We start from the raw sequence: 23,810 nt of genomic DNA, 5'->3' as shown, positions 1-23,810 counted from the left end.
TGGTCTGATGCTCCTTCCATTTCAATATGATGGCTTGCACAGTGCTCCTTGAGATGTTTAAAGCTTGGGAAATCTTTTTGTATCCAAATCCGGCTTTAAACTTCTCCACAACAGTATCTCGGACCTGCCTGGTGTGTTCCTTGGTTTTCATAATGCTCTCTGCACTTTAAACAGAACCCTGAGACTATCACAGAGCAGGTGCATTTATACGGACACTTGATTACACACATGGGATTCTATTTATCATCATCGGTCATTTAGGACAACATTGGATCATTCAGAGATCCTCACTGCACTTCTGGAGTGAGTTTGCTGCACTGAAAGTAAAGGGGCCGAATAATATTGCACGCCCCACTTTTCAGTTTTTTATTTGTTAAAAAATTTTAAATTATCCAATAAATGTTGTTCCACTTCACGATTGTGTCCCACTTGTTAATTCTTGACAAAAAAATTAAATTTCACATCTTTATGTTTGAAGCCTGAAATGTGGCGAAAGGTTGCAATATTCAAGGGGGCCGAATACTTTTGCAAGGCACTGTATTATTGGACTTGTTTTTTTAAGTAATTTTATTCAGAATTGCCAGCCCCATGTGCACAGTAGCATTGCAGTTTAAAATTCTATAGTTAGGCTACTTCCCAGGTCATTAATGTAAATGAGAAGCTGTTTCAGCTGGTGGAATAAAGTATTTTAAAATATTGCAAAAAAAAAAAAAAAAGTTTGGACCGCCAATGTGAAGACCCATTTTGTGGTCTTGTTTAGTGGTGTTTGAATAACTGAAATGGTCGACTTCAATGTGACTTGTCCCGTTAAGACCATCAAGTTAATGCCTCAATAGAGTCGGACAAATATGAAAAAAAATCATATTTGTGCATTAAGACACTTGCAGTATGAACCTATAGCGTTTGGGACACTAAAATTCACTTTTTCATGTAATTATATGTACTTATGTTTAGAAAGATGTGTGTTTTCCAAGTAGTGATTGTCAAATCAGTTCTAATTCATGGAAAGCACTGTCAGTCACTAAAATCACTTGAGCCACTTGAATCAGTGTGGAACAACAGTAGAATTTAGTGTCCCAGTTTTTTATTTTTTTTTTATTTTTTTTATCAACTTACTGACAAATTCACAAAGTGTGTTGCTGTGATCAGAATTAACCAATCACTTCCAAACTAATGTTTAAGGTCAGTCCACTCAAATGAATGAACGTGACATTTACAATATGTGTTCAGACGATGTATATGAAGCTTGGTATTACAGGTCTGCATATCATTTCCAGTTATAAGCAGAGGTGTAAGTTGCCGGGAGCGGTCTAGTACGCCGTTGCTGTAAAAGATTCGGGACCAGGGAGAAACGGAGATTTGATCCCGAAAATTTGACGGCAAATGTCAAATCCCCATGTTTTTCAAAAAAACTGCCAGGCAGCCACACACACACGTCTAAGAAGAAAACAATCTACTAACGCCAGCTTTACATACACAAGTGTTAACAACAAGCCTAATAAAGTGCTTGTGTAGCATCATCCGTTTCAACCGATATCAATTTTCTATTTTTTCCTCAGAGTTCTATCTCTTTCACCCTGGTTATAACCAAATGCATATGCAATGGTAACTCGATATACAATCGCTTCGACACACCATCTTTTCGACATCCAGCGTAAAATTTGACTCGCCATGTTTTTACATCCGACGACATGCTCGAAATACGATTCATGACAGCGCCAGTTTCTTTGTTTTCCCACAAGACAGACGCACGGCGGATTTTCTTGTGAGAGAAATCAACATGGGCTCCAAAAAGGTTAGCGCAGGTGGTGAAAAAAGGAAAAAGGTGATGCTTTCCATTTAAATTAAAGTGGAAAAGATAGAAAAACATGAGTGTGGTGTGCGCTTCCATGAACAGGCTCGATAATACGGCCGTAGATTGTCTACGATCTCGACGGTCCTCCGCCGACCTCCGTTCACCAGTCTTTATAGGTTAACCCCTTCAGACCAGCAATTTTTCTGCTGGGCAAAAAAAAAAATCTTGATTTTTACTCTCCTCAAATACCAGAACAATATACATTTTTTTAGGTCGGGGATATTTCATGCTTTTATGCGTTATTTTTAATGTTAAAGTTACATTGTTTTTAATGAGAAATGAGCCCTTGCATTCACCTTTTTGAAGTTGTGTTTTGTCTAAGCCATTTTCAAAGAGCCAAAAACAGCAAAGAGGCGTGCTAAACCTCATGATTTGATTTCGATGGGTAAAGTTTCACCTAATCATCTCCCAAAAGTGGCAATAGCAACTAAAATTCAGTGTATTTATTAATTTTGAGACACGAACGCGTCATGTCCTTCAGCAGCATGTTCAGGTCTGAAGGGGTTAGGGCTACAATTATTATTACCCGATTCGTTAAATTATTACAGGAATTATTATTATTATTATTGTACTGTATTATTATTCTGATTTTTTATTTATAATTTATTTGTTTTGCTATGTGTAATTGCCAATTGTAATAGTACCAGCAGTATTTATTAAGGATTTAGTGTGGGTTTTCAGGCTCTGGAATGAATGAATGGAATTATAATGTTTTCTCATGGGGAAATTCTGCTTGACATTCGACCATTTCGACTTACAAAAAAACTGGAACGAATTAATTTCGCCTGTAGAGGTACCACTGTATGTTGCTTGGTTGCAGCTTCAGGTTAATTCCAGTAGGGCCTCAATTTGTCCGTTTGGCCTCTAGAGGTCACCATTTTACTATTTTAGTCTGTTTCGTCCACACTTTTAAAGTCAGAACAGTTGAGAACCAGTACAGTACATTAAATCAAAGAACTATTTCAATAGTGAATGACTACTAAACCATATAAGCCTACTTATTACCCAACCATGATAAACATACACTGACTTAGTTGGCTGTTACATTTTAATGCTTGTAGGTTTAACCATGTACAGTGCCTTGCAAAAGTATTCGGCCCCCTTGAATCTTGCAACCTTTCGCCACATTTCAGGCTTCAAACATAAAGATATGAAATTTAATTTTTTTGTCAAGAATCAACAACAAGTGGGACACAATCGTGAAGTGGAACAACATTTATTGGATAATTTAAACTTTTTTAACAAATAAAAAACTGAAAAGTGGGGCATGCAATATTATTCGGCCCCTTTACTTTCAGTGCAGCAAACTCACTCCAGAAGTTCAGTGAGGATCTCTGAATGATCCAATGTTGTCCTAAATGACCGATGATGATAAATAGAATCCACCTGTGTGTAATCAAGTCTCCGTATAAATGCACCTACTATGTGATAGTCTCAGGGTTCTGTTTAAAGTGCAGAGAGCATTATGAAAACCAAAGAACACACCAGGCAGGTCCGAGATACTGTTGTGGAGAAGTTTAAAGCCGGATTTGGATACAAAAAGATTTCCCAAGCTTGAAACATCTCAAGGAGCACTGTGCAAGCCATCATATTGAAATGGAAGAAGCATCAGACCACTGCAAATCTACCAATACCCGGCCGTCCTTCCAAACTTTCTTCTCAAACAAGGAGAAAACTGATCAGAGATGCAGCCAAGAGGCCCATGATCACTCTGGATGAACTGCAGAGATCTGCAGCTGAGGTGGGAGAGTCTGTCCATAGGACAACAATCAGTTGTACACTGCACAAATCTGGCCTTTATGGAAGAGTGGCAAGAAGAAAGCCATTTCTCAAAGATATCCATAAAAAGTCTCGTTTAAAGTTTGCCACAAGCCACCTGGGAGACACACCAAACATGTGGAAGAAGGTGCTCTGGTCAGATGAAACCAAAATTGAACTTTTTGGCCACAATGCAAAACGATATGTTTGGCGTAAAAGCAACACAGCTCATCACCCTGAACACGCCATCCCCACTGTCAAACATGGTGGTGGCAGCATCATGGTTTGGGCCTGCTTTTCTTCAGCAGGGACAGGGAAGATGGTTAAAATTGACGGGAAGATGGATGCAGCCAAATACAGGAACATTCTGGAAGAATACCTGTTGGTATCTGCACAAGACCTGAGACTGGGACGGAGATTTATCTTCCAACAGGACAATGATCCAAAAGATAAAGCCAAATCTACAATGGAATGGTTCAAAAATAAATGTATCCAGGAGTTAGAATGGCCAAGTCAAAGTCCAGACCTGAATCCAATCGAGAATCTGTGGAAAGAGCTGAAGACTGCTGTTCACAAACACTCTCCATCCAACCTCACTGAGCTCGAGCTGTTTTGCAAGGAAGAATGGGCAAGAATGTCAGTCTCTCGATGTGCAAAACTGATAGAAACATACCCCAAGCGACTTGCAGCTGTAATTGGAGCAAAAGGTGGCGCTACAAAGTATTAACGCAAGGGGGCCGAATAATATTGCACGCCCCACTTTTCAGTTTTTTATTTGTTAAAAAAGTTTAAATTATCCAATAAATTTTGTTCCACTTCACGATTGTGTCCCACTTGTTGTTGATTCTTGACAAAAAATTAAAATTTTATATCTTTATGTTTGAAGCCTGAAATGTGGCGAAAGGTTGCATGGTTCAAGGGGGCCGAATACTTTTGCAAGGCACTGTATATCTTTAACAAGAAGATCTGGGCCAAATACTGTAATTTACTTAAAACCTGTAATATATCATAATAAGGCATAATCAGTGTCACAATGAACAGCCTTCATATGTAACTGATTGTCAATTGGGCTTGAATACATGAAATATATAGTAACTGCAGTCACTGTGTCACAACCTAAAATATAGAAATAGAAATATGAAACAATAGACTACAATAAGACTAAGTAGAGCAATACTTGCGTAACGTTAAAAGTTAACATGTCTGGTGTAAGAAAATAAAAAAAAAAGTCGGTGTTAAGTGTCAATAATATATTGACACTTTGAAATATATTTGTCTATGGCTCTAACAGGAGGGAAGGTGTTTCCAATATGTTTGAATAATTATTCAAAATAATAAAATCTTAGGTAGTGTAGCTCTACCAATCCAAGTTTCTGAGGGGTTCACATCATAGGAAGCTGGGAAAAAAAACAAATAATTATTATATACTGTATATAAATCATGTTTTTTTTCCCAAAAGTTATCATGTTGAAATTTCACCAGTCGCCAAGAAGATTTTGAAGAAATTTGAACTTCTTAGCTCAAAAATTTCACAACTATGTACAATACAATGTTTCTCACTGTTTGGCCATTTGGGATATTCCCCTTGTCAAGTCTAGTTGCTGATTGTGTAAGTGGATTAGAGGCATGTGCACGATGCTTCCACTTTCAGTCTCTTGATACAAGTCACCACGGCAAGAGAAGCTACTTGGCTCAGTTAACGACTACTACCGGTATGTGTATATTTATTAATATTGTTGCTCTGAGACTGCAGTATGAATACAGACTTATTAAATGATTTAACTGTCATAATAGTATTCATAGCATGGGCAATTGATGATACCTAGGTGGAACACTTTATATGCCTTATACTGTAATTCAAACTTTTTTCCTTTTGAAAGCCTGTCTGTTCTGGTACATTTTCTGAAGGTAGGTTAAGTAAGTTGGATAACATTCACAATTCTTTCATTGAAGCCTTTCTCAGTTTGAACATTTTTTGACAATTGGAAATGGAAAATACAATATACACTACTGTAAAATGGTTTGAACCATTAAAAAAAATATACTGCAATGGGTTTTTTCGTGTGTAGTCAGAATATACTAGTGTAAATAAAGTATGGTAGTTCTTTGTTCCCTTTTGTTAATTTCCAAATGGAAAGAGAATGTGGCCTCCAATCTGAACTAATTAAATAAAAATGCTAGGCTGTTGACCTAACAGGCATCATGTGGTTTCAGTCAGTCAAAAAGAATTTGATTTTTTTTCCCCCTTAAATCTCATATATGGGGTATTCCTTTCTCGTCTTCGATCTACATATACATTGTTTCCTAAATGGCAAATTCTGATTGATCTCTTCTTTTGCACCTTTTCATATTGTGATGGAGTATGTACTGTATAAAAGTGGAAAGTGATTGATTCAATTTGATTATAAAATGAAGGTCTACTGAAATCCCAAATAAAAACAGTTTGCATAAATGTATACAATTAAGATCCATGACCGTGTAGGCTATCACAGCAGAATTACACCCTTTATCAAAGATTTCTAGACTCTCTCTCATTCAACTGAAACTGAATTTATGATTGCGGGTGTACATTACAGACTAAAGAATGTTGAAATTCGCCTCCCCAGACAAGCCGCAGGGAAACAGCGACAGCTGAACAAAGCGCCGCTCTGCCGATGCTGCCTCCACGCGCGCGAACAGGGAAGGCGGAACTTCGCGCGTTCACCTCTGATATTAACCCTTTGTACTGACTCCATGTTCCAAAAGTTTGAAAAAGACTCGCCGAAAGCAGGTTGACAATTTATTCGTCGACAATGGTCAAAACCAAGGCAAAAACAGATGACGGAGGGACAATTCTGGATCCAAAACAAGGCTACATGTTTCCGAGCAGCAAAATCTGTCTTATCTCAGTGTCCAGTGTTTTTTATGTCCGTGGGCCGGCCGAAGGTGTGTATCTGGCGTTGTGTATCTATTCTGTTTCTTTAAACTATGGTGTGCTATTTATTTTACATTAGGTGTGTTAGAGTAGTACAGTCCTACAGTAAATATGAGAAATGATACTATTCCCTGATTGATTATATTACGTGTGTTCGAGTAATGCAAACAGTTAGACGGTGCCTACGAGAAACGGTACCATTTTTCCTTTTCCCTCTCATGAGCACCGATAAGGTGATTCACTTTACTGTGTTCAAGGCCACTGAGTGGAGTCTGCCTAAACTATAGTTAAATGAATGTGTTATACTAATGCAAACAATTATATGGTGTGTGCGAGAACGGTACCTTTTCCCTTCAAGAAGGAAACCATTGATTTGTTGCTATTTTACCAATCTTGTATTGTTGATATTTTAGACCGAGGTACAGTAAAATAAGACAGAGAGCAAACTGTCTTTTATGATAAATTATTTTTGTAGCAAAGAGAGACAAGGGTTGTTTGAGGTGGCCCAGTTCACAAGTCTTTCTGAGGGATATCCACTAGGGGTGTGACAAAATATCGAAATGGTGATATATCGTGATACCTTGCATCCCAAAAGGTTATCGATATGCTCCTGCCAAGAATTGAGATATAGTTTTAAAAAGGTGTCAATGTCTATAATAAAAATAAAAATGAACAAACAAGTTGCTACCAAAATCTTCCATCATGATAGTGTCTCATCTAACGCTAAGGCTGCATTGATGGTGCTTCACGCCCAATCCATTTAGACTGGGAACATTTGTTTATTCGAAACCAGAGCATTCACAGTCATTCTGTCCGATTTTCAGAGCATTTACAGGTCACTTGCTGTTCATTTTAGGGCATATACAGGTCATTTTCTGTTGAGTTTGAGTCATTGCCTATTCATTTGGGTGATTTCCAGGTCACTTCCTGTTCTGTAACTCAAAATAAACAGGAAGAGACCCATAAAATACCCCAAAATCAACAGGAAGTAACTGAAAATCAACAGGAAAATGACTTTAAATGACCCAAAATTACCTCATTGCCTGGCATTCGCTGCCACTACCGGCCATAGACGTTCAATCCATTTGCCATCCTCCCAGTTCAAATGGATTAGACGTCTACATGTGATAAACTCATTCCAATTCCCAGCAGAAGCTTGTTTTTTCTGTTTATTAGTTGTTTGTAGAATATCCTAGAATGATTTCCTGACTAATGTATCGATAATCGTTGTATCGCCATATTGTCAGACTATTGTTATTGTGAGCTTTGTATCGCAAATCGTATCGTGAGGTACCAAGAGGTTCCCACTCCTAATTTCCACATAGATACCACAATTTCTTCCCTTGCACAAAGGGAGAGCATGAGAAGGTAACCAAAAGTCTCAGTGCTACCAAATAATGTTATGTAAATGTACGTATTTAATGAATAGGTTTCAGTTTTTTGCCATGGAAAGTGATTAGGTTTTGCGAAACGAGATGTAGGAGTTGACCTGAGAGTCTCTTTGTGTGATAAGAGGGGCAAACAGCTGCTCTGAGTAATTTTCCATCACCTTTTTTTCCCCCAAAAAGTTAACATGTCCCTGTGGTGTTTGCTGTTGCTCATTGCCCTCACCCATCCGACCTCAAGCACCAGTCCTGGAGTGAAAGTCAAACTGACAGATAATGGCATTGAATATGGTATGGATTGTAGATATAACCAAAGCAAACAAAGCACCGAGTTTCAATAGCCAATGTTTTCCCTGTTAGGCAGGCAACTCGGGATGGCGTCCATCCAGCAGAAACTCAAAAGTATAACAATACCAGATATATCTGGAAAACAAAGACTGTCTGTCATCGGCAAGGTTGAGTACAGATTCTCAAAGTAAGACAACCTATTGATCTACCCTAGATTGTCAATTATTGCTTTCTCTCCAATACCATGTTGTTTCCTCCAGTATGCAAACAGTGGCTGTGGGATTACCTTCCTCTGCCGTGGATCTAATACCTGGGACTGGTGTCAGACTGTCTATAAGTAACGCCTTCATCAGTATGAAGGGTAACTGGAGGGTCAAGTACCGCAGAATATTGTGAGTTAGACAAGATGTGTCTCATACAGAAAACACTAGTTTTACCTAAAATCAGTGTCTCATTTCTCTGAACAGGAAGGACAGTGGTTCCTTTGATTTAAGTGTGAATCAACTGTCCATCAGGACAGGTGTTGCTGTCAAAAGTGATGAAACAGGGCGACCTCAAGTCAATAATGTTGATTGTGCAGCTACTGTTGGCAGCGTGAGCATCAAATTCCATGGTGGAGCCAGGTGAAATAAGGCCCGCTGTGCAATACTGTCCAGAAGAAGTGCCTTTTCTCATTCTTCAAGGTGTCTTTTTTATTTCAGCTGGCTGTACAATCTTTTCACAAACATCATTAACAAGTCATTGCGCAATGCGCTCCAAAAGAAGGTGAGAACTTACGCACCCTTGACCATCTGCCTCGAATTAACATGAATCACATTTTACAAATAGAAATTTTAACTAAATAGTGTGAATGTCGTTATTTATTGATTCCTTTGTTTTAGCAGATGGTTAAAGACTTGGGAAATGCATTGTAAAAACACTATCGAAAACGGTTTATTTTCTCCATGCTTGAATTAGCCTGGCCAGAACCAGTTGACCACAAACTTAAGGATGTGTAATTTAAAAATAAAGTTCATCATTTATGATTGCTGTGCCCCAGGGCTATCTGAAGCATTAAATAAACCCTTTAGACCCGCATATTTTCAGCTAGGCAAAAAAAAAAAAAAATCTGCTCTGATTTTTGCTCTACTTAAACACCTGAATAAAGCGCAATTTTTTTAGGTCAGGGATATTTCATGCTTTTATGGGTTATTTTTAATGTAATGTTATTGTGTTTTTAATGAAAAATTAGCACTTTACGTTATTTTTTCAAAGAACCAAAAATAGCAAAGAGGGAGTGCCAAACCTCATGATTTGATTCCGATTGGGTAAAGGTTCATCCAGTCATCTCCCAAAAGTGGCAATGGGTAACATTATTTGATCGCGTCGTCATAAGGCATTCATAAGACCGGCACAATCATTACATGACACTTTCAGGTCCATTACAGAATGATTATAACAGATGTAATTGTCATCCAGCAAATTACAAAATACCAAAACTAGAAATTAATGAAACAACTGGACCAGTAACTGAAGAAATAATTAGCACAGAACCTGAATTTTGATTGTTATTTACATCGGTAGTGCTGCAATACATGCTAGGAGGCATGTTGGACAACAATAGTGTTGACAGCAGGTGGCAGCAGGAGGTTGATTTTCTCCCCCAAGGGAGCAGTGATGGCCAAATGAAGCATCTTGAAGCAATAAAGCTTCGCAGCCAAATGGTTCTGAGCTTCATGGTGGTTCATTTGACAGTCGGTGGTTCATTTGACAGTCGTATGATGCCGCTGTCAAATAAAGTGTTACCGGTTAATATCTTTTGGTATAAATATCCCTTAATAGAGTGAGGACAGCCGCGACTTTTAGTCCAGTGCGGCTTATCTATGAACAAATGCCATTTTCCTGTCAAATTTGGTGGGTGGCGCCTTATAGTTACGTGTGCCTTATAGTGCGAAAATTACGGTATTTATTGGTTTAGAGACGCGAACGCGTCATGTCCTTCAGCAGCATGCTTTGGTCTGAATGGGTTAAGGTGAAGAAAATTATTATTCATAACCCACATTACAGGACAAATAATCAGGATAATTTTTAAAATACTGCTGACTTTGTTTGATATTATGATATAATGCAAATCTAACGACTATGATCTGATTTACCATTTACCTTTTCAGATCTGCCCCCTGGTGGCTGATGCCGTGTCTGATCTGAACCCTCAGTTGAAAACGCTCAATGGTAAACAAGCATCTCAATTAATGTCATGTGAATTCCAGAAACTACTTAGTAATGCTTATGATCTAATAAGTCAGCGAGTCTAACTTATAATTCAGCGTAAGGAAAAAACAGAAAAAGCCTAGGGTTAAGTAACAGAGGTTTTCGGTGTAAAAAATAACTACTTCACAATTGTGTATTTGACAGAGTTGAGAATCCTTTAAAACTGGATGAACAAACGCCTAACACAAACTGTAAAACCTATTGAAAGCCCAATTCTGAGACAGAAAATTCACTTTTGAAATGTCAAGCTTCGTATGGCAGGTCGTATATTGGGGAACGAGGAGTAGTTTTCCTTTCTCGACTGGTCGGACCACCATAATCTCACATACCGGTAATTCAATCAAGAGTTATGAGAAGCGTTCCCAAACCCTGAGCTCGAACTGCACCTGTGTGCAAAGTTAGAAATACTAAATCTGTGCTATGGACAGTGATTTGTATTTGCAGTACTCTACTCACATAAAGTTCCTGAAATATTACACTGAATACACCTATCTTTCATAGTTTTGATTGAATCTCAAAGCACAAAAGGGTAAGAAAATGATATGTTGCACTGTTGACAGTCAGCAAGATATTTAATTTCATACTCGACGCAATAATGCATAGCCGTTGCCCCAAATTGGTCTGTATTGCGTAAACGCTTCATTGAATTAGTTTGAAGTTTTAGTGGGCGGTAGTTCTTTCGCAGACTCTTCAATGAAATGTACGGGAACACATACACTTCTGCTTGTCTGTCAGAAAGCACACAAAATAGGAAGCTGTATTAGGAAGTGATTACTACTAGTAATCACACCATCCTCTGACTGAACAGGCCTCACAACCTGTGATTCCATGTATTGTATTTATTTCTAATTTTTTCTATCCTGCAGTCTTAGCCCAAGTGGACAAGTATGCCGAGATTGAATATTCATTGGTCTCTGCACCTGAAATCTTCAACTCCTCCATAGGTTTGAGCTTGAAGGTAAAACCACATCTATTGATATTGTTTTAAAAGGCCGAGTTGGATACGGTTTATGGAACAGACCTCTCTTGCATCTAGGGAGAATTCTACAACATCGAGAAGCATCAGGAAACTCCTTTCCCCGCAGCGGTGTTCTCTTTGCCGCCTCAGAACAATAAAATGCTGTACATTGGTGTGTCTACCTTCACTGCCAACTCTGCAGCTTTTGTCTACAACACAGCTGGAGCCCTGAGCTTGTACATTACTGATGATATGGTGCGTCACAATATTCTCATTTCAACTGTGTGTGCTCTCATTCCTTCATGATAGCCTAAGACTTATCACACTCCGTTGCTACAGATCCCTCAAAGCTCTCCAATCAGGCTGAACACCAGAACATTTGGAGTTTTCATCCCCCAGGTGACAGAATCTACAGTAAATCTTTCAAAACTATGAACTTGGAGGGGAAAGTGATTAGTCAATAAATATTGCCATGAACTTTCAGATTGCCAAATCTTTCCCGGGTTTATTGATGAAACTGCTGGTAAAAACGGTGAAAAATCCCATCATCACTTTGGAGCCAAGCAACGCGACTATTCAAGCCACCAGCACAGTGACGGCTTATGCGATCCAACCCAATGCAACTCTCTCTCCTTTATTTGTCCTGAACTTGGCATGTTAAATAGCTTTTATATCCTTTTTGATTACATATTCAAGTCATTTTGGTTGCCATTTTAGTAAAAAAAAAAGTATATATATATAATAAAAATCTTCACTCGTGCTCATTGTCCCATGACAGGAGACCAGTGTCAGTGCCCGAGTGTTTGTCAGTGGCATGAGGCTAGCTGGAGCTGTCATCCTGAACAAGTGAGTTTGGAAAAAAAAAAAAATCTTTATTCTAAGAGGAGATGGTGGGGCCAAAGGTTCCTTGTGAAGATGAACGTCACAGTCTAATTTTGCTTCATTTGCACAGAATGGATCTGACCTTGGGGACAAGTTATGTGGGAGACTTTCGGGTAAGAGTTGGATTGAGACGGAAATTGCAGCTATTAATTCATAGCAGTGAGAGGAACTAACCTGAATTTAACATACAGGTCAGATCACTTGACAACATCCTGAGCATGGTCCTAAAAGTGGTTGTTATACCTAAACTAAATGGTAAGCTGCTACCAAGCTTCCCTGTTCTGTATTTAGATCTACATTTTCTTGTCAAGTAATCTTAATGCACGGATTGCGTCGTAGTTCAACTTGCAAAGGGATACCCTCTACCTGCCATTGGGAAGATGAAGCTTGTTAACACTGATCTTCAGATCCTTAAGGTCAAAAGAATAGATTTCAAGTAATGCCTAAATCATCTGATTTTAGCTTTTAAATGTTGATCTTTTTTCTCCTGTAGGACTACATGCTGATTGGGACAGATGTTCAGTTTGCAGGATGATGAATGTAAAACCCAAAGTGTTTTCTCCTATTCCAGAGCGACTCACTGGCTGTAGAGGAACAATCATAGCACCAATTGCAGCAAAATCTCTCCATCTCCAGCCATTTCAAGCCAATATTACAGCTTAACATTTGTGATACTTTCTGTTTGTGAAATTAAACATTGTACATTTCACTCTTCAAAATTACATGTAAATGTGATTCATTTTTTTCTTCAGCAGGCTTTTTTTTTTTAATTTTGTAAAATTGTGTCATCCAAAAAGTGTGCAGGGCAGTCTGCGCTTTCTGAGACTGGATTTGTCATCTAATTTAATGGTATGTTGAATAAAACATGAATACGATCAGACTTTTCAAATAAATTCTAATGCCCTTTAATAAACATTTGAACGTCAAAATGACACAAACCAAATGTTTCTATACTGTACTTAAGTTTATTAACTCAATAGTTTAAAAAAATCTAATGATGATAACATACATTACATAACAACCTGTGCATAGGACGAGTTCTGTTTTTTCATCAAGACAAACACGGTGACTGAGTGACTAAAATGGCTGAAATGATGACAATATTTTGACATACTGTAGTTTGATTCCTGAGATGTCAACAGTGCAGATCAACATCATGTGGCAGTCATGGTTGGGTAAGAAAATGTTCGTCACACTAATTGCTGGGCTTGACCCCGCAAACTCTGAGAGCTGGCGGACAAAATCTACATGAGAGAAGAGATACACATCATTTATTAATGATATGCTATTAAATGTTGAGTCATTAAAATCTCTTTTAGAGTCTCACACAAATAGTAATGATATAGAGGCCCAGTGTAATCTGTAATGATCTTTGCATATGACAATTTAGATCAAACCATCATGCCGTTGTTAAGATTTGGAAATGTTCTTAAATGGTATTTCATTTTAATTGATATCGACCAATTATTTCTTCCTGAATATAACCACTTCCGCCTAGACGAAACTCATTTATGGCATGATTTTTCACAGCGAGGACATATTTTCTCAGTGTATTCAACTGATGTCATTGTTATAAATATTAAATATTTTTACAGAAATGTTGAAGGGGCAAATACATACATAGATGGTGATTTAAATTAAATTAGTATATCACTACTAAAAAGAGGGGTATCATCTTTCTTAATAGATCAATGTGTCTGAACTCTGATGTTTGCTTTTAAAACTCCTATAAAATGTGGTAATGCAAAACCATACCTTCACAAGCACAAAGTCTCCAGCCATTATTGCATCCATGTTGGACTCTGCAGAATGAACAGCAACATTCTTTCTAGGAAAGATGACTCTCATATTGCTATCTGTTCTTCCACACAGCTCCTTGGCAGATCTCTTACTCTCCTGAATAAAAGAGAATGGGCCGTGAGCATAGTTGCTTGATAAAGTTACACTAACCCAGTACAACTTTTGCACCTTCTACTTAGTGTGAGCTTTGTTACACATTCCAAATCAATTCATAGATTTCCGTAAATATCTGATAGCTTTGAAAAAATAAAAAAGAGCTATTTTCAGGATGATAATATTGTCATGTAGAACTACTACATAAGGATTATTTTAAATGTTGCAAATTAGTCTAGGGGCAGAATGTTCTAAATCCCCAACAAATCACAAGTCAACCAGTATCCTTGAACACTCCTCTGTAGTCCCCTCTTTTACGCTTACAGTCAAATCATGTATTTTTCTACCTCCTCTGCTTCACTGTTTTAATAAACCATGCAATTGTGGAGGGATGGTCTCCCACCCAATAATACGGCCGGAAACGAGGTAGGACAGTGCCTATGAGAAAAGGAATGCCTGAAGAGGTGCGTAAAGATTGAAACCTGTGCTCACTTTCGGCATAGGAAGAGTAAGCTTTATGCAAAGGGCCAGGAAAATATAATATAATAATAAAAATATAATAATGTCTCAATCGCATATTATTGCACCCGAGTCCGAGCCCAAGTTACCTGATTTTGAGAATCTCCCAATATGGAGTCCTCATTCGATACAGAAAAAATTAGTTTTTTTGTTTGCTTTGACGCTCACGCTGCGGAGAACAGCCTCTCACTTACACAATGAATGAGTTGAACAGAACACTTTAAGACTGTGTACGAAGCTCGACGATGATTAACACATTTGTGCCTTTAATCGTAGAGCTATCGAGGCGTCTCTGGCCAGATCAAAACTACAAACTTGTCAATCATCGTTAACTTAAAGTACCAAACACCAGCTACACTGTCGACCAAGAAAAACAGTTTGGTCACACTGCTTTCCAGGAGAGAGCATGAGAAGCTGTACAAGCATGAAGCTGAAAATCATGAATGTATTTTTCAAATTAAAAACCCGATCCTTTTCACCCGATTCCTATCCTCTGAAAAACTGCGCAATCGGCCCAATTTCCGATGATGTGATCGGGACATCTCTAATGAATACAATGTGGTCATAGTGAGTCAAGCAAAGTCTTCCCAAACAGAGCTATTCAAGTCTGGTGAAAATTCTTCTAGTTTTAATATTGCAAGATACATCGCAATATATCGCAAACCACCCAAAAACCGCAACATCAGTTTTTTCCAATATCGTTCAGTCCTTGTACTGACCCCCTCCACTAGGACGAGTTGTGTGCTTCCAATGAGAGTAGCGTTGACCCTCGCAGCTTCCTTTCTGAACACACTAATACACTCCTCCAGCCTACGTTGCTTCACATCCGGTGCCACATCATCTTTAAGGGAATGGAACGCATGAGTTTTCTAGGTTGGACAACAAAAACAGAGAGCTCAAAAACATGTTTATGATGGAATCAAGTAATGGTACAAGATGGTTTGTGAATTATTTACCTTTCTCATGCTATAGGCAAAAAGGAACCCAATGTTGTAGCCAACTTCTCTGATGAGGGACAAGGTCTGCTGGTGATCTTCTTCTGTCTCGCCACAAAAGCCTGAGATGAAGTCACTGCTGAGACTTACATCTACACAAACACGCACATATACGTGACATATTAAACTAGAGGTAAATACAAAACATACAAAAATAAATTGAATTGCTTTAATTAGCCTACTGTAATGTAATAGGCAATGGCAGGCCACAAGCTTTAGATCAGGGGTAGCCAACTCCGATCCTCGAGGGCCACTATCCAGCTTGTTTTCCATGTCTCCGTCCTTTAAAACACCTGAATCAAATGATCAGCTCATCAGTGAGCTCTGCAGGAGCCTGATAACGATCCTGATTATTAGAGTTAGGTGTGTTGGAGGAGGGAGACATGGAAAACAAGCTGGATAGGGGCCCTCAAGGACCGGAGTTGGCTACCCCTGCTTAAGATGATATTCAATATGTGTGTACAAAAGTTTTTGTTTTTTTTTTGCAATCAAAATAATGCTCGGTATGATTAACAATATTAAACAGGAACTAATGGGTAAGTAAACTCAGTCATAAGCTTGACCTACCTTTAATAATATTCCTGATGTTTTGTACCAATTCGAGGTATGTCTCTCTTGTATACCTGTAATTAATGTTTTAAACATCAGTTTTATGAACAAATATGTGAACCCTATACCTTGATTTCTGCGTAAATGGATCACACTGTAAAAATGTGATCTGATCATAATTTAATTCGAAAGACAAACAACCTGAATGAACTAACCCCTGTCCAACAGACATTAAATTACATGTTTTGTTATTTATTATTATTATTTCTAATATCTAGTACAAACAAACTACCATTCTTGTGCATTACTTTACAGTAGGAAGAACTGTATGTAAATGTAGAAAACTACCCTCTCTAGGACTGACTGGTATTTAATGGGCTGTCAAAAAAACATTGTGATAGCTATTGAAAAAGAGAACCCGAATGCTCCCCAGTGCTACTGGCAAACTATTCGGTGGACAAATTAAATCACAGTTAACTTGTCTGGAAGGAACACACAACGGGGTGCAAAAATCAAAACCTCATCCCAACTGTGATTTATGGAGGTAGGGAGTGAGGGACATCATGGTTTGAGACTGCTTTGCTCCCTCAAGGCCTGGACGCATTGCTATTGTTGACAGAATAATTAATTCAAGTACAGTGGTACCTCTACATACGGATTAAATTGTTCCTGGACCTGGATTGTAAATCGAAATGGTCGTATGTCAAGCAGGATTTTCCCATAAAAATAGATCATAATTCAATTAATTCATTCCACTGCCCAAAAACCTACACTTAATCCTTCATAAATACTGCAGGTACACTTACAAAATAGCAATTACACATAGCAAAACAAATACATTATAAATACAAGTCAGAAAAATAATAATATAATAACGAACAAACTATTAACTATAATCCCGTTCTAATTTTGCTGTGGTGTTTTGCATGCTGGCCCTGAACAGACTGACAAGAGTGAGAGAGGTGTCTTAGAGTTTTTACTTTTACGTTTCATGTTCTGTTGTTGTTGGCGTCGGCTACTGCGGACAGTTGCCATGTTGTGTTGCAAGAGTTCTGAAATAAATGATTAAAAAACCTGACAAAGCTGGCGACTTTCAGATTTTACAATAATAATTGTCACTTTAATTTATATGGAGTGGTGAATCGAGGTCGGAGGAGTACAGTCGAGATCGTAGACATATTCCATCTTAATTTTAATGGTAAGCGTCCTCTTCTTCCTTTTTCACCACCTGCACTAACCTTCTTGGGACCCATGTTGATTTTTCTCACAAGAAAATCTGCCTATTTTACAGGAAAACAATGAAATTGTGACACTGTTCACAATCGTCGTATTTCGAGTATGTCGTCATATGTCGAGACAAATGACGAAGTCAAATTTTATGTCGGATGTCGAAAGGATCATATGTCAAGGTGTTCATATGTCGAGGTACCACTGTATATCAAGACATTTTGCAAAAAATCTTAAGACTATCCTTCCGCTAATTCAAGCTTGACAGAGAATAGATGATGCGAAATGACAATGATCCAAATGTTGGAACTAAAACAATAACTGAATTGCTTCACAAGTGAAATGTTAGTTTTCTTTATACTCTGTACTGATGTTTACATGTATTAGAATTTAGAACATTATTACAACATATTTTTCTACTGTGGTGACAGGTCAGTTTCTTACCCACGGCGCATAGCTTTCAAGACCCGACTGCTCCCACTCTGAGCTGGAAGATGGATCTGTTTACAAATGTTTTTTCTCTCTGCAATCAGATGCAAAACCTATGCATGCACGCATGCGCACACACGCAGATGGTTAAATTGATCAATCATCAGTCAAATGGCCAGACATTTAAATGTTTTTTCAGAACGGAAATTTTAAAATTCTCACTTACCTCATCAGGGAAGTCTTTAGGATGGGGTGATGTGAATCTTATCCTCATGTTGGGATTGACCTGTGACACTTTGTCCAACAGGTCGGAGAAACGCAAACCTCCCAGTTTTGGGCGGTATACCGTCTTAAAGCCACGGCTCAGCTTGGTTGGAGTGGCACCACAGAACTGTTCTTCAGATGTATCTCTGTAACTGTTTACATTCTGACCAAGCAATGTCACTTCCTTCACTCCCTGAAAGCATACAGTGTATCACAAAAGTGAGTACACCCCTCGCATTTCTGCAGATATTTAAGTATATCTTTTCATGGGACAACACTGACAAAATGACACTTTGACACAATGAAAAGTAGTCTGTGTGTAGCTTATATAATACAGTTAATTTATTTTCCCCTCAAAATAACTCAAAATGTAGCCATTAATATCTAAACCCCTGGCAACAAAAGTGAGTACACCCCTTTGAAAAACGTACATCCCTAAATGTCCAAACTGAGTACTGCTTGTCATTTCGCTCCTAAATGTCCTGTGACTCGCTACAGGAGTGCTGTCAGCATTGCTGCAGACATTGAAGTGGTGGGGGGTCAGCCTGTTAGTGCTCAGACCATATGCTGCACTCTACATCAAATTGGTGTGCATGGCTGTCACCCCAGGAGGAAGCCACTTCTGAAGAAGGTACACAATGTCCCTCCAATTTGGACATTAAGGAATTTTGTTGCCAGGGGTTTAGATATTAATGGCTATATTTTGAGTTATTTTGAGGGGAAAATAAATTAACTCTATTATATAAGCTACACACAAACTACGGTACTTTTCCTTGTGTCAAAGTATCAGTTTGTCAGTGTTATCCCATGAAAAGATATACTTAAATATCTTCATAAATGCAAGAGGAGTACTAACTTTTGTGATACACTGTATCCACAACACTTGATAAGTTAAATCAATATTTCAAATCTTAAATAAATATTTCCACTTCCTATTCGATCCAATCACTTGCCTGATCAGAAAGAATACGAACTTCCTCAATTATAGAGCTGGCCGAGCGACTCCTTTCGCGTCCCCGGGTGAAGGGAACAATGCAGTAACTGCACATATTATCACAGCCCCGCATGATAGACCTGCAAAATATAATTTGATCTATATTGCAATGAATGAAACGACTTGTAAAACGTCCTTTAAAATAAACATACACAAAGGCACTGTGTCCTTGAGGAGAGTGGTGGACAGGCATGATGTCAGCGTAGGTCTCTTCCAATGAAAGCAGAACATTGCTTGCCTGTTGACCTCCCTCAGCCAGAGACAACAGACGGGGAAGGTCACGGTAGGCATCTGGCCCAGCGAGAACATCTACAAGCTTTTCCCGTTCCAAAAGCTCGGTCTTCAGTCTCTCTGCCATGCAACCTGGTTGGACACACACACGCACACACACAAGTCATGTTGAAAAAGGCTCTGTAGTCCGCGTGTAAATGTATTCTTTAAGCATAAAAGCTAAAAAAATAAAACAAAATAAAACAACAACAAATGACATAAAATATATGAGTATGCTTGGCGGATCCAAAGCAGCAAAATTAAGGAAACAGTGAAATGCTCAAAAGGTGATTTTAGCCTTCGTCTCAACCAGTTCAGTTCAGATTATTCACACATTAAGACTCTCAGACTCTCCATGTGAAACATTAAACTGTTCAGAATCCGGGCACTTAGACTTCCATTCTCTGTGTCAAACAGCTGAACAGGACAGGTTTAAAAAAAAAAAAAGATTATTCACACATTAAGATATACAGTATTGCTCATATGCAAACGATTTATATAAAATGTGCGAAAAGGACACTCCAAGATGCTATTTAAAGCTTTTAGCAGGGGCCCAGTTGGACAACATGCACATGCACACACACCCGTACACATACATACAATTAACTATGGACAACTTTAAAAATCTGGTTACATTGGATTTGATATTAGACACCTTAGTAATGTTATTCAAAGAATCAGCATATTATACATACATGGCTAGAAGATGAGTTTTGAGTCTTTTTTTAAAGATGAAGATGGAGTGTGACATTTTAAGTGTTTCGTCAAGTTCATTCCAAATCTGTGGTCCTCTGCACACAATGCTAAAGCTTGTACACTTTTAGTCGTCTTTTTTTCCAGTGATTGCATTTTTTCTTCTGGTAGTATATGTGTACTGAGGAATACAGATCGGTATGAGGTCACGTAATTTATGGTTTAGTTTATAGATGATCTGATACATTACGCAAGCATTTTGATAATAGTTGTGGTCTTTAAAGGTGGTAGCGGTGAAAAATTATTTTCGTTGGATCATTAAACTTAGATCATGTTAGGGCACATATAGCTTTTTTCTGCAGTATTTCAAGCTTTTATTTTAGATAAATTGGATATGTGTTGCACCATATGATCTTACAGTAATGTAAATGTGGTTCAAATAAAGATTTATACAGAATGAGAAGTGCAGAGAGTGGGAAAATGTCTCAATTTAAAAAACAGAGCAGCATATTTTGACAGTTTATTTGTAAGATCATCAATATGTTTTTTTAAAATTAAGGTACTCATCAATATGGACCCTCAGGAATTTTGTAGAGCCGACTCTGTCAATGTTTTCTCCGTTTATGTTTAGGGAGATTTGTTTAATGGCTTGTTTTTTATGGGAGCGAAACAAAATGTAATTTGTTTTATTGATGTTTGGAGAGAGTTTATTACATTTTAACCATGTGTCTATTTTCTGTAGTTCATTATTTACGATTTGCTCAAGTGCAGCTGGATTTTTGTCGGAAAAAAACAAATTTGCATCGTCAGCAAATATCACTTTATGTAAAATCAATGAGTAATTAACAAAATCATTAATGTACAGGTTGAAGAGGAGCGGCCCAAAGATGGAGCCCTGGGGGACTCCATGGTTGATGAGTTTGTATGATGATTCAGAATTGTTAATGTTGGCATACTGATGTCTTTCAGACAGATAACTACGGAACCAGTCTCGTGCTAGGCCTTTAATCCCATAATGCTGCAGTTTATTGACAAGTATTTCAGTCTCAATGGTGTCAAATGCTTTGGACAGGTCCAAAAAAATGCCAACTCCGTAGTCACCTTTGTCAATTGCATCGTAGACTTTTTCCGTTCAGTCAAGTACTGCCATATATGTATAATTTTCCTTTCTGAATCCATTCTGTGGTGGTACAATGATGTTTAGCTTGTCTAGATAGTTATTGAGTTTGTTGTAGACTCTTTCCAAAACCTTGGAGAGGGCAGGCAGAATTGACATTAGAGGTGTGCAAAATTTCCGATTCTTAGATTATTCGCGATTCGGCCGTGAAAGATTCGAGAACGATTCACCAACATCCAAATTCCGATTATTGAAATATGCCAAGTAAAGCGGAAGTAAAACACACTCAGCGCGCCACGCGGTCTTCGGGACACAATGAGTAACGAAGCGAGAGTAGCTAAACATCATGCTTCTCATTACCCGGCCCCTTGGGTAATGCCAATGCTCAACTCACGGCTCGAGCTCAACTCATGCTACGAGATAAAAAAAACCACAACAACATACCCGACTGCTGCCGAAAAGCTGCTACAAAGTACATCCACATAATGTAATAACGGTAGACATCATTTATATAGGACTAGATGCCATATAGATTCGGTAGCGTTAGCAGCACTTCTACAAAAAGCTAGATGCGGGCGTTAGTAAACGGCCGCCATCTTAAAGCAGTGCGGAAAAGCGGCATGGAAAATGAATGAATGAATGAATGAATGTTTACTGCTATATGTTAACTTAATACTGAAAAAGTAGTTTGGTTTAGCCTGAGAGTATTTTTGAACAATTTTGGAACTAATGTACAAAACATAAAAAAAATTTAAAAAAAAAAGCGGGGGTGCATCAATAATCGTTTTATAATCAAATCGGAGCCTCTGAATCGTAATCGTAATCGAATCGTTAGATGCCCAAAGATTCCCAGCTCTAATTGACATTGGTCGGTAATTGCTCAGATCATTTTTATCCCCGGATTTAAAGAATGATGTGATTCATGCATTTTTTGCTATTTGCAGTATGAGTGTGTAGTGTCAGTAAAAAGAATATTACGTAATATAAATTTGTAAATTTATTCCCACAAACTATATGATGATGTTTCTTTGCCAAGGGTTCGGCCTCGGTTTTTTTTTACAAGAAAATCTAAAAGAAAACCTCAAACCTTTGGGGTATACCAAGCATTGAAAACCCAAGGTTTTTCCACACATTTTCAGCTTTCTCTGCCACTCGGAAGACGATATGAAATGTTATTCGTTTTTTATTTCATTAGTATTACATCCCATTTACAAGTAGAAAGTGAATTTTAAATAAATAAATAAATAACAGAATACATAGTATAATACCTAAGATGCCAATTTTCATTGGGGTCCGACTCCTAAGGCGCTTATTCTTCATGGCAGTCAGTTGTTGTAGTCTGTTCCAGATTGTCTGCTCGGCTTTTTCTCTGATAGATAAAATTGAAATGGACTCAAATGAAAAATCTATTACCAAGCATAATTTGAAAATGTTTAATGTAATTGTAATAATTTTCTATGGAGTACCTTATGGAGCATGTTACAAGAAGGACCACATCAGCCTGCAGATAAAGACGGCATAATGTTATTTAAAGAGTTATTAGGTGGTATCAAAATTGTGAATACATAAAAGTCATCTGATACCTCGCTTATATATGCTGTACGTTGATATCCATTCCTCTGCAGTATGGACCAGGCGATATCCGTGTCATTTACATTCATTTGACATCCATAGGTTTCAAAATAGACTGTATCAAGACATAATATTGGTTTGCATCCCGTTCAAATTGTCCAAAGTATGATTAAAAATATAGCAATTTACCCTTTCGCGAATTTCCCAGCACCATGTCTGCAGAAAGATAGTCGTGGTTGTACTCTATGTCTATGCCTGAAGTATTTGTTGTGTTACTACCTGGGAGTCCACGGATGAAATCATGAAAACTTGGACCAGATGATATTTGGGTTTTAAAAAGGCTCAATGCTCCCCGCTTTTCCTTTGGAGTAACTACACTGCTTGAACTACAACACAACCTGGCTTGTAAACACCTGACAGGTGTTAAACGTTTGTTAGAGAAAAATAAATGAGATAAATTCATAAGTTGTTTCATAATTATTTGGCTACCTTACAAGCTGCATTCAAAAAGACCTCAGACAATGAAGTTAGTGCATAATTAGTTGGTTGTCGTTGTCATATTGTTTCGTCTGCCTAGATATAGTAGCATGCGCTAACAAATGTCACGTAACCTACACCAGTTGTCCAGATATCAAGAGAAAAATCTCCTTCTTCAACGTGTCGTCAGGCATATTCGCAAATATATCCGTCAAATTTCAAAAGTACAATTTTTTTATTCTCGTATCCAGGCAAATAGTTGCATAACTTTCTATTTGCAAACGTGTTTGTCTGTAAATGCCAATATTTTTAAAATCATGAAGCCTTTTAGTCTTGAATGGTGAAGTATTATAAACGATCACGGAAATGCTTATTACAGAACGCTCTTGTTGTCAATATGTCCGTCAGACAAATGTTTCCCTCTACAGTCCAGCTACAATTAGGGTCCGTCGAGTAAATTATTACAGTACCGCTTAGTTCTGCAGACATTTTTTAAATCCACCAAAAAGCAAATCTTCGGC

General features: G+C 38.0%; 2 protein-coding genes across 4 annotated transcripts; one reads left to right on the top strand and one right to left on the bottom strand.

Moving 5' to 3' along the window:
- The first annotated feature begins 5,209 nt into the window (after window positions 1–5,209).
- Window positions 5,210–13,197, top strand: LOC130922293 (bactericidal permeability-increasing protein-like). 2 transcript variants are annotated; one of them, XM_057846980.1, is made up of 16 exons: window positions 5,210–5,325; window positions 8,096–8,203; window positions 8,273–8,387; window positions 8,461–8,592; window positions 8,668–8,823; window positions 8,902–8,965; window positions 10,351–10,411; window positions 11,317–11,408; window positions 11,487–11,663; window positions 11,748–11,807; window positions 11,893–12,060; window positions 12,187–12,254; window positions 12,361–12,403; window positions 12,482–12,545; window positions 12,630–12,706; window positions 12,784–13,195. In XM_057846980.1, the coding sequence occupies exons 2-16, from the start codon at window positions 8,101–8,103 to the stop codon at window positions 12,823–12,825; spliced, it is 1,422 nt and encodes a 473-aa protein (XP_057702963.1). In that variant the 5' UTR covers window positions 5,210–5,325; window positions 8,096–8,100; the 3' UTR covers window positions 12,826–13,195. The 2 variants fall into 2 exon arrangements, with proteins under 2 accessions (XP_057702963.1, XP_057702962.1); XM_057846979.1 differs by lacking the exon at window positions 5,210–5,325 and adding an exon at window positions 5,419–6,538 and having other exon boundaries at window positions 12,784–13,197.
- cdk5rap1 (CDK5 regulatory subunit associated protein 1) lies at window positions 13,171–23,601 on the bottom strand. Of its 2 annotated transcripts, XM_057846978.1 has the most exons (14): window positions 23,302–23,601; window positions 23,002–23,225; window positions 22,824–22,927; window positions 22,707–22,741; window positions 22,509–22,609; window positions 19,313–19,523; window positions 19,116–19,240; window positions 18,129–18,355; window positions 17,918–18,015; window positions 16,265–16,320; window positions 15,659–15,789; window positions 15,422–15,571; window positions 14,046–14,186; window positions 13,171–13,534 (listed from the first exon to the last, which is right to left on the bottom strand). In XM_057846978.1, exons 1-14 carry the CDS (start codon window positions 23,313–23,315, stop codon window positions 13,481–13,483), a joined length of 1,671 nt encoding a protein of 556 aa, XP_057702961.1. In that variant the 5' UTR covers window positions 23,316–23,601; the 3' UTR covers window positions 13,171–13,480. The 2 variants fall into 2 exon arrangements, with proteins under 2 accessions (XP_057702961.1, XP_057702960.1); XM_057846977.1 differs by having other exon boundaries at window positions 23,002–23,598.
- Between the last annotated feature and the right edge of the window lie 209 nt (window positions 23,602–23,810).

This window comes from Corythoichthys intestinalis, chromosome 9, assembly GCF_030265065.1.
Source record: "Corythoichthys intestinalis isolate RoL2023-P3 chromosome 9, ASM3026506v1, whole genome shotgun sequence".
NCBI classification, from domain to species: Eukaryota; Metazoa; Chordata; class Actinopteri; order Syngnathiformes; family Syngnathidae; genus Corythoichthys; species Corythoichthys intestinalis.
The sequence above is the reverse complement of the archived record's forward strand: the minus strand, read 5'-3'. Positions and strand labels throughout refer to the sequence as shown.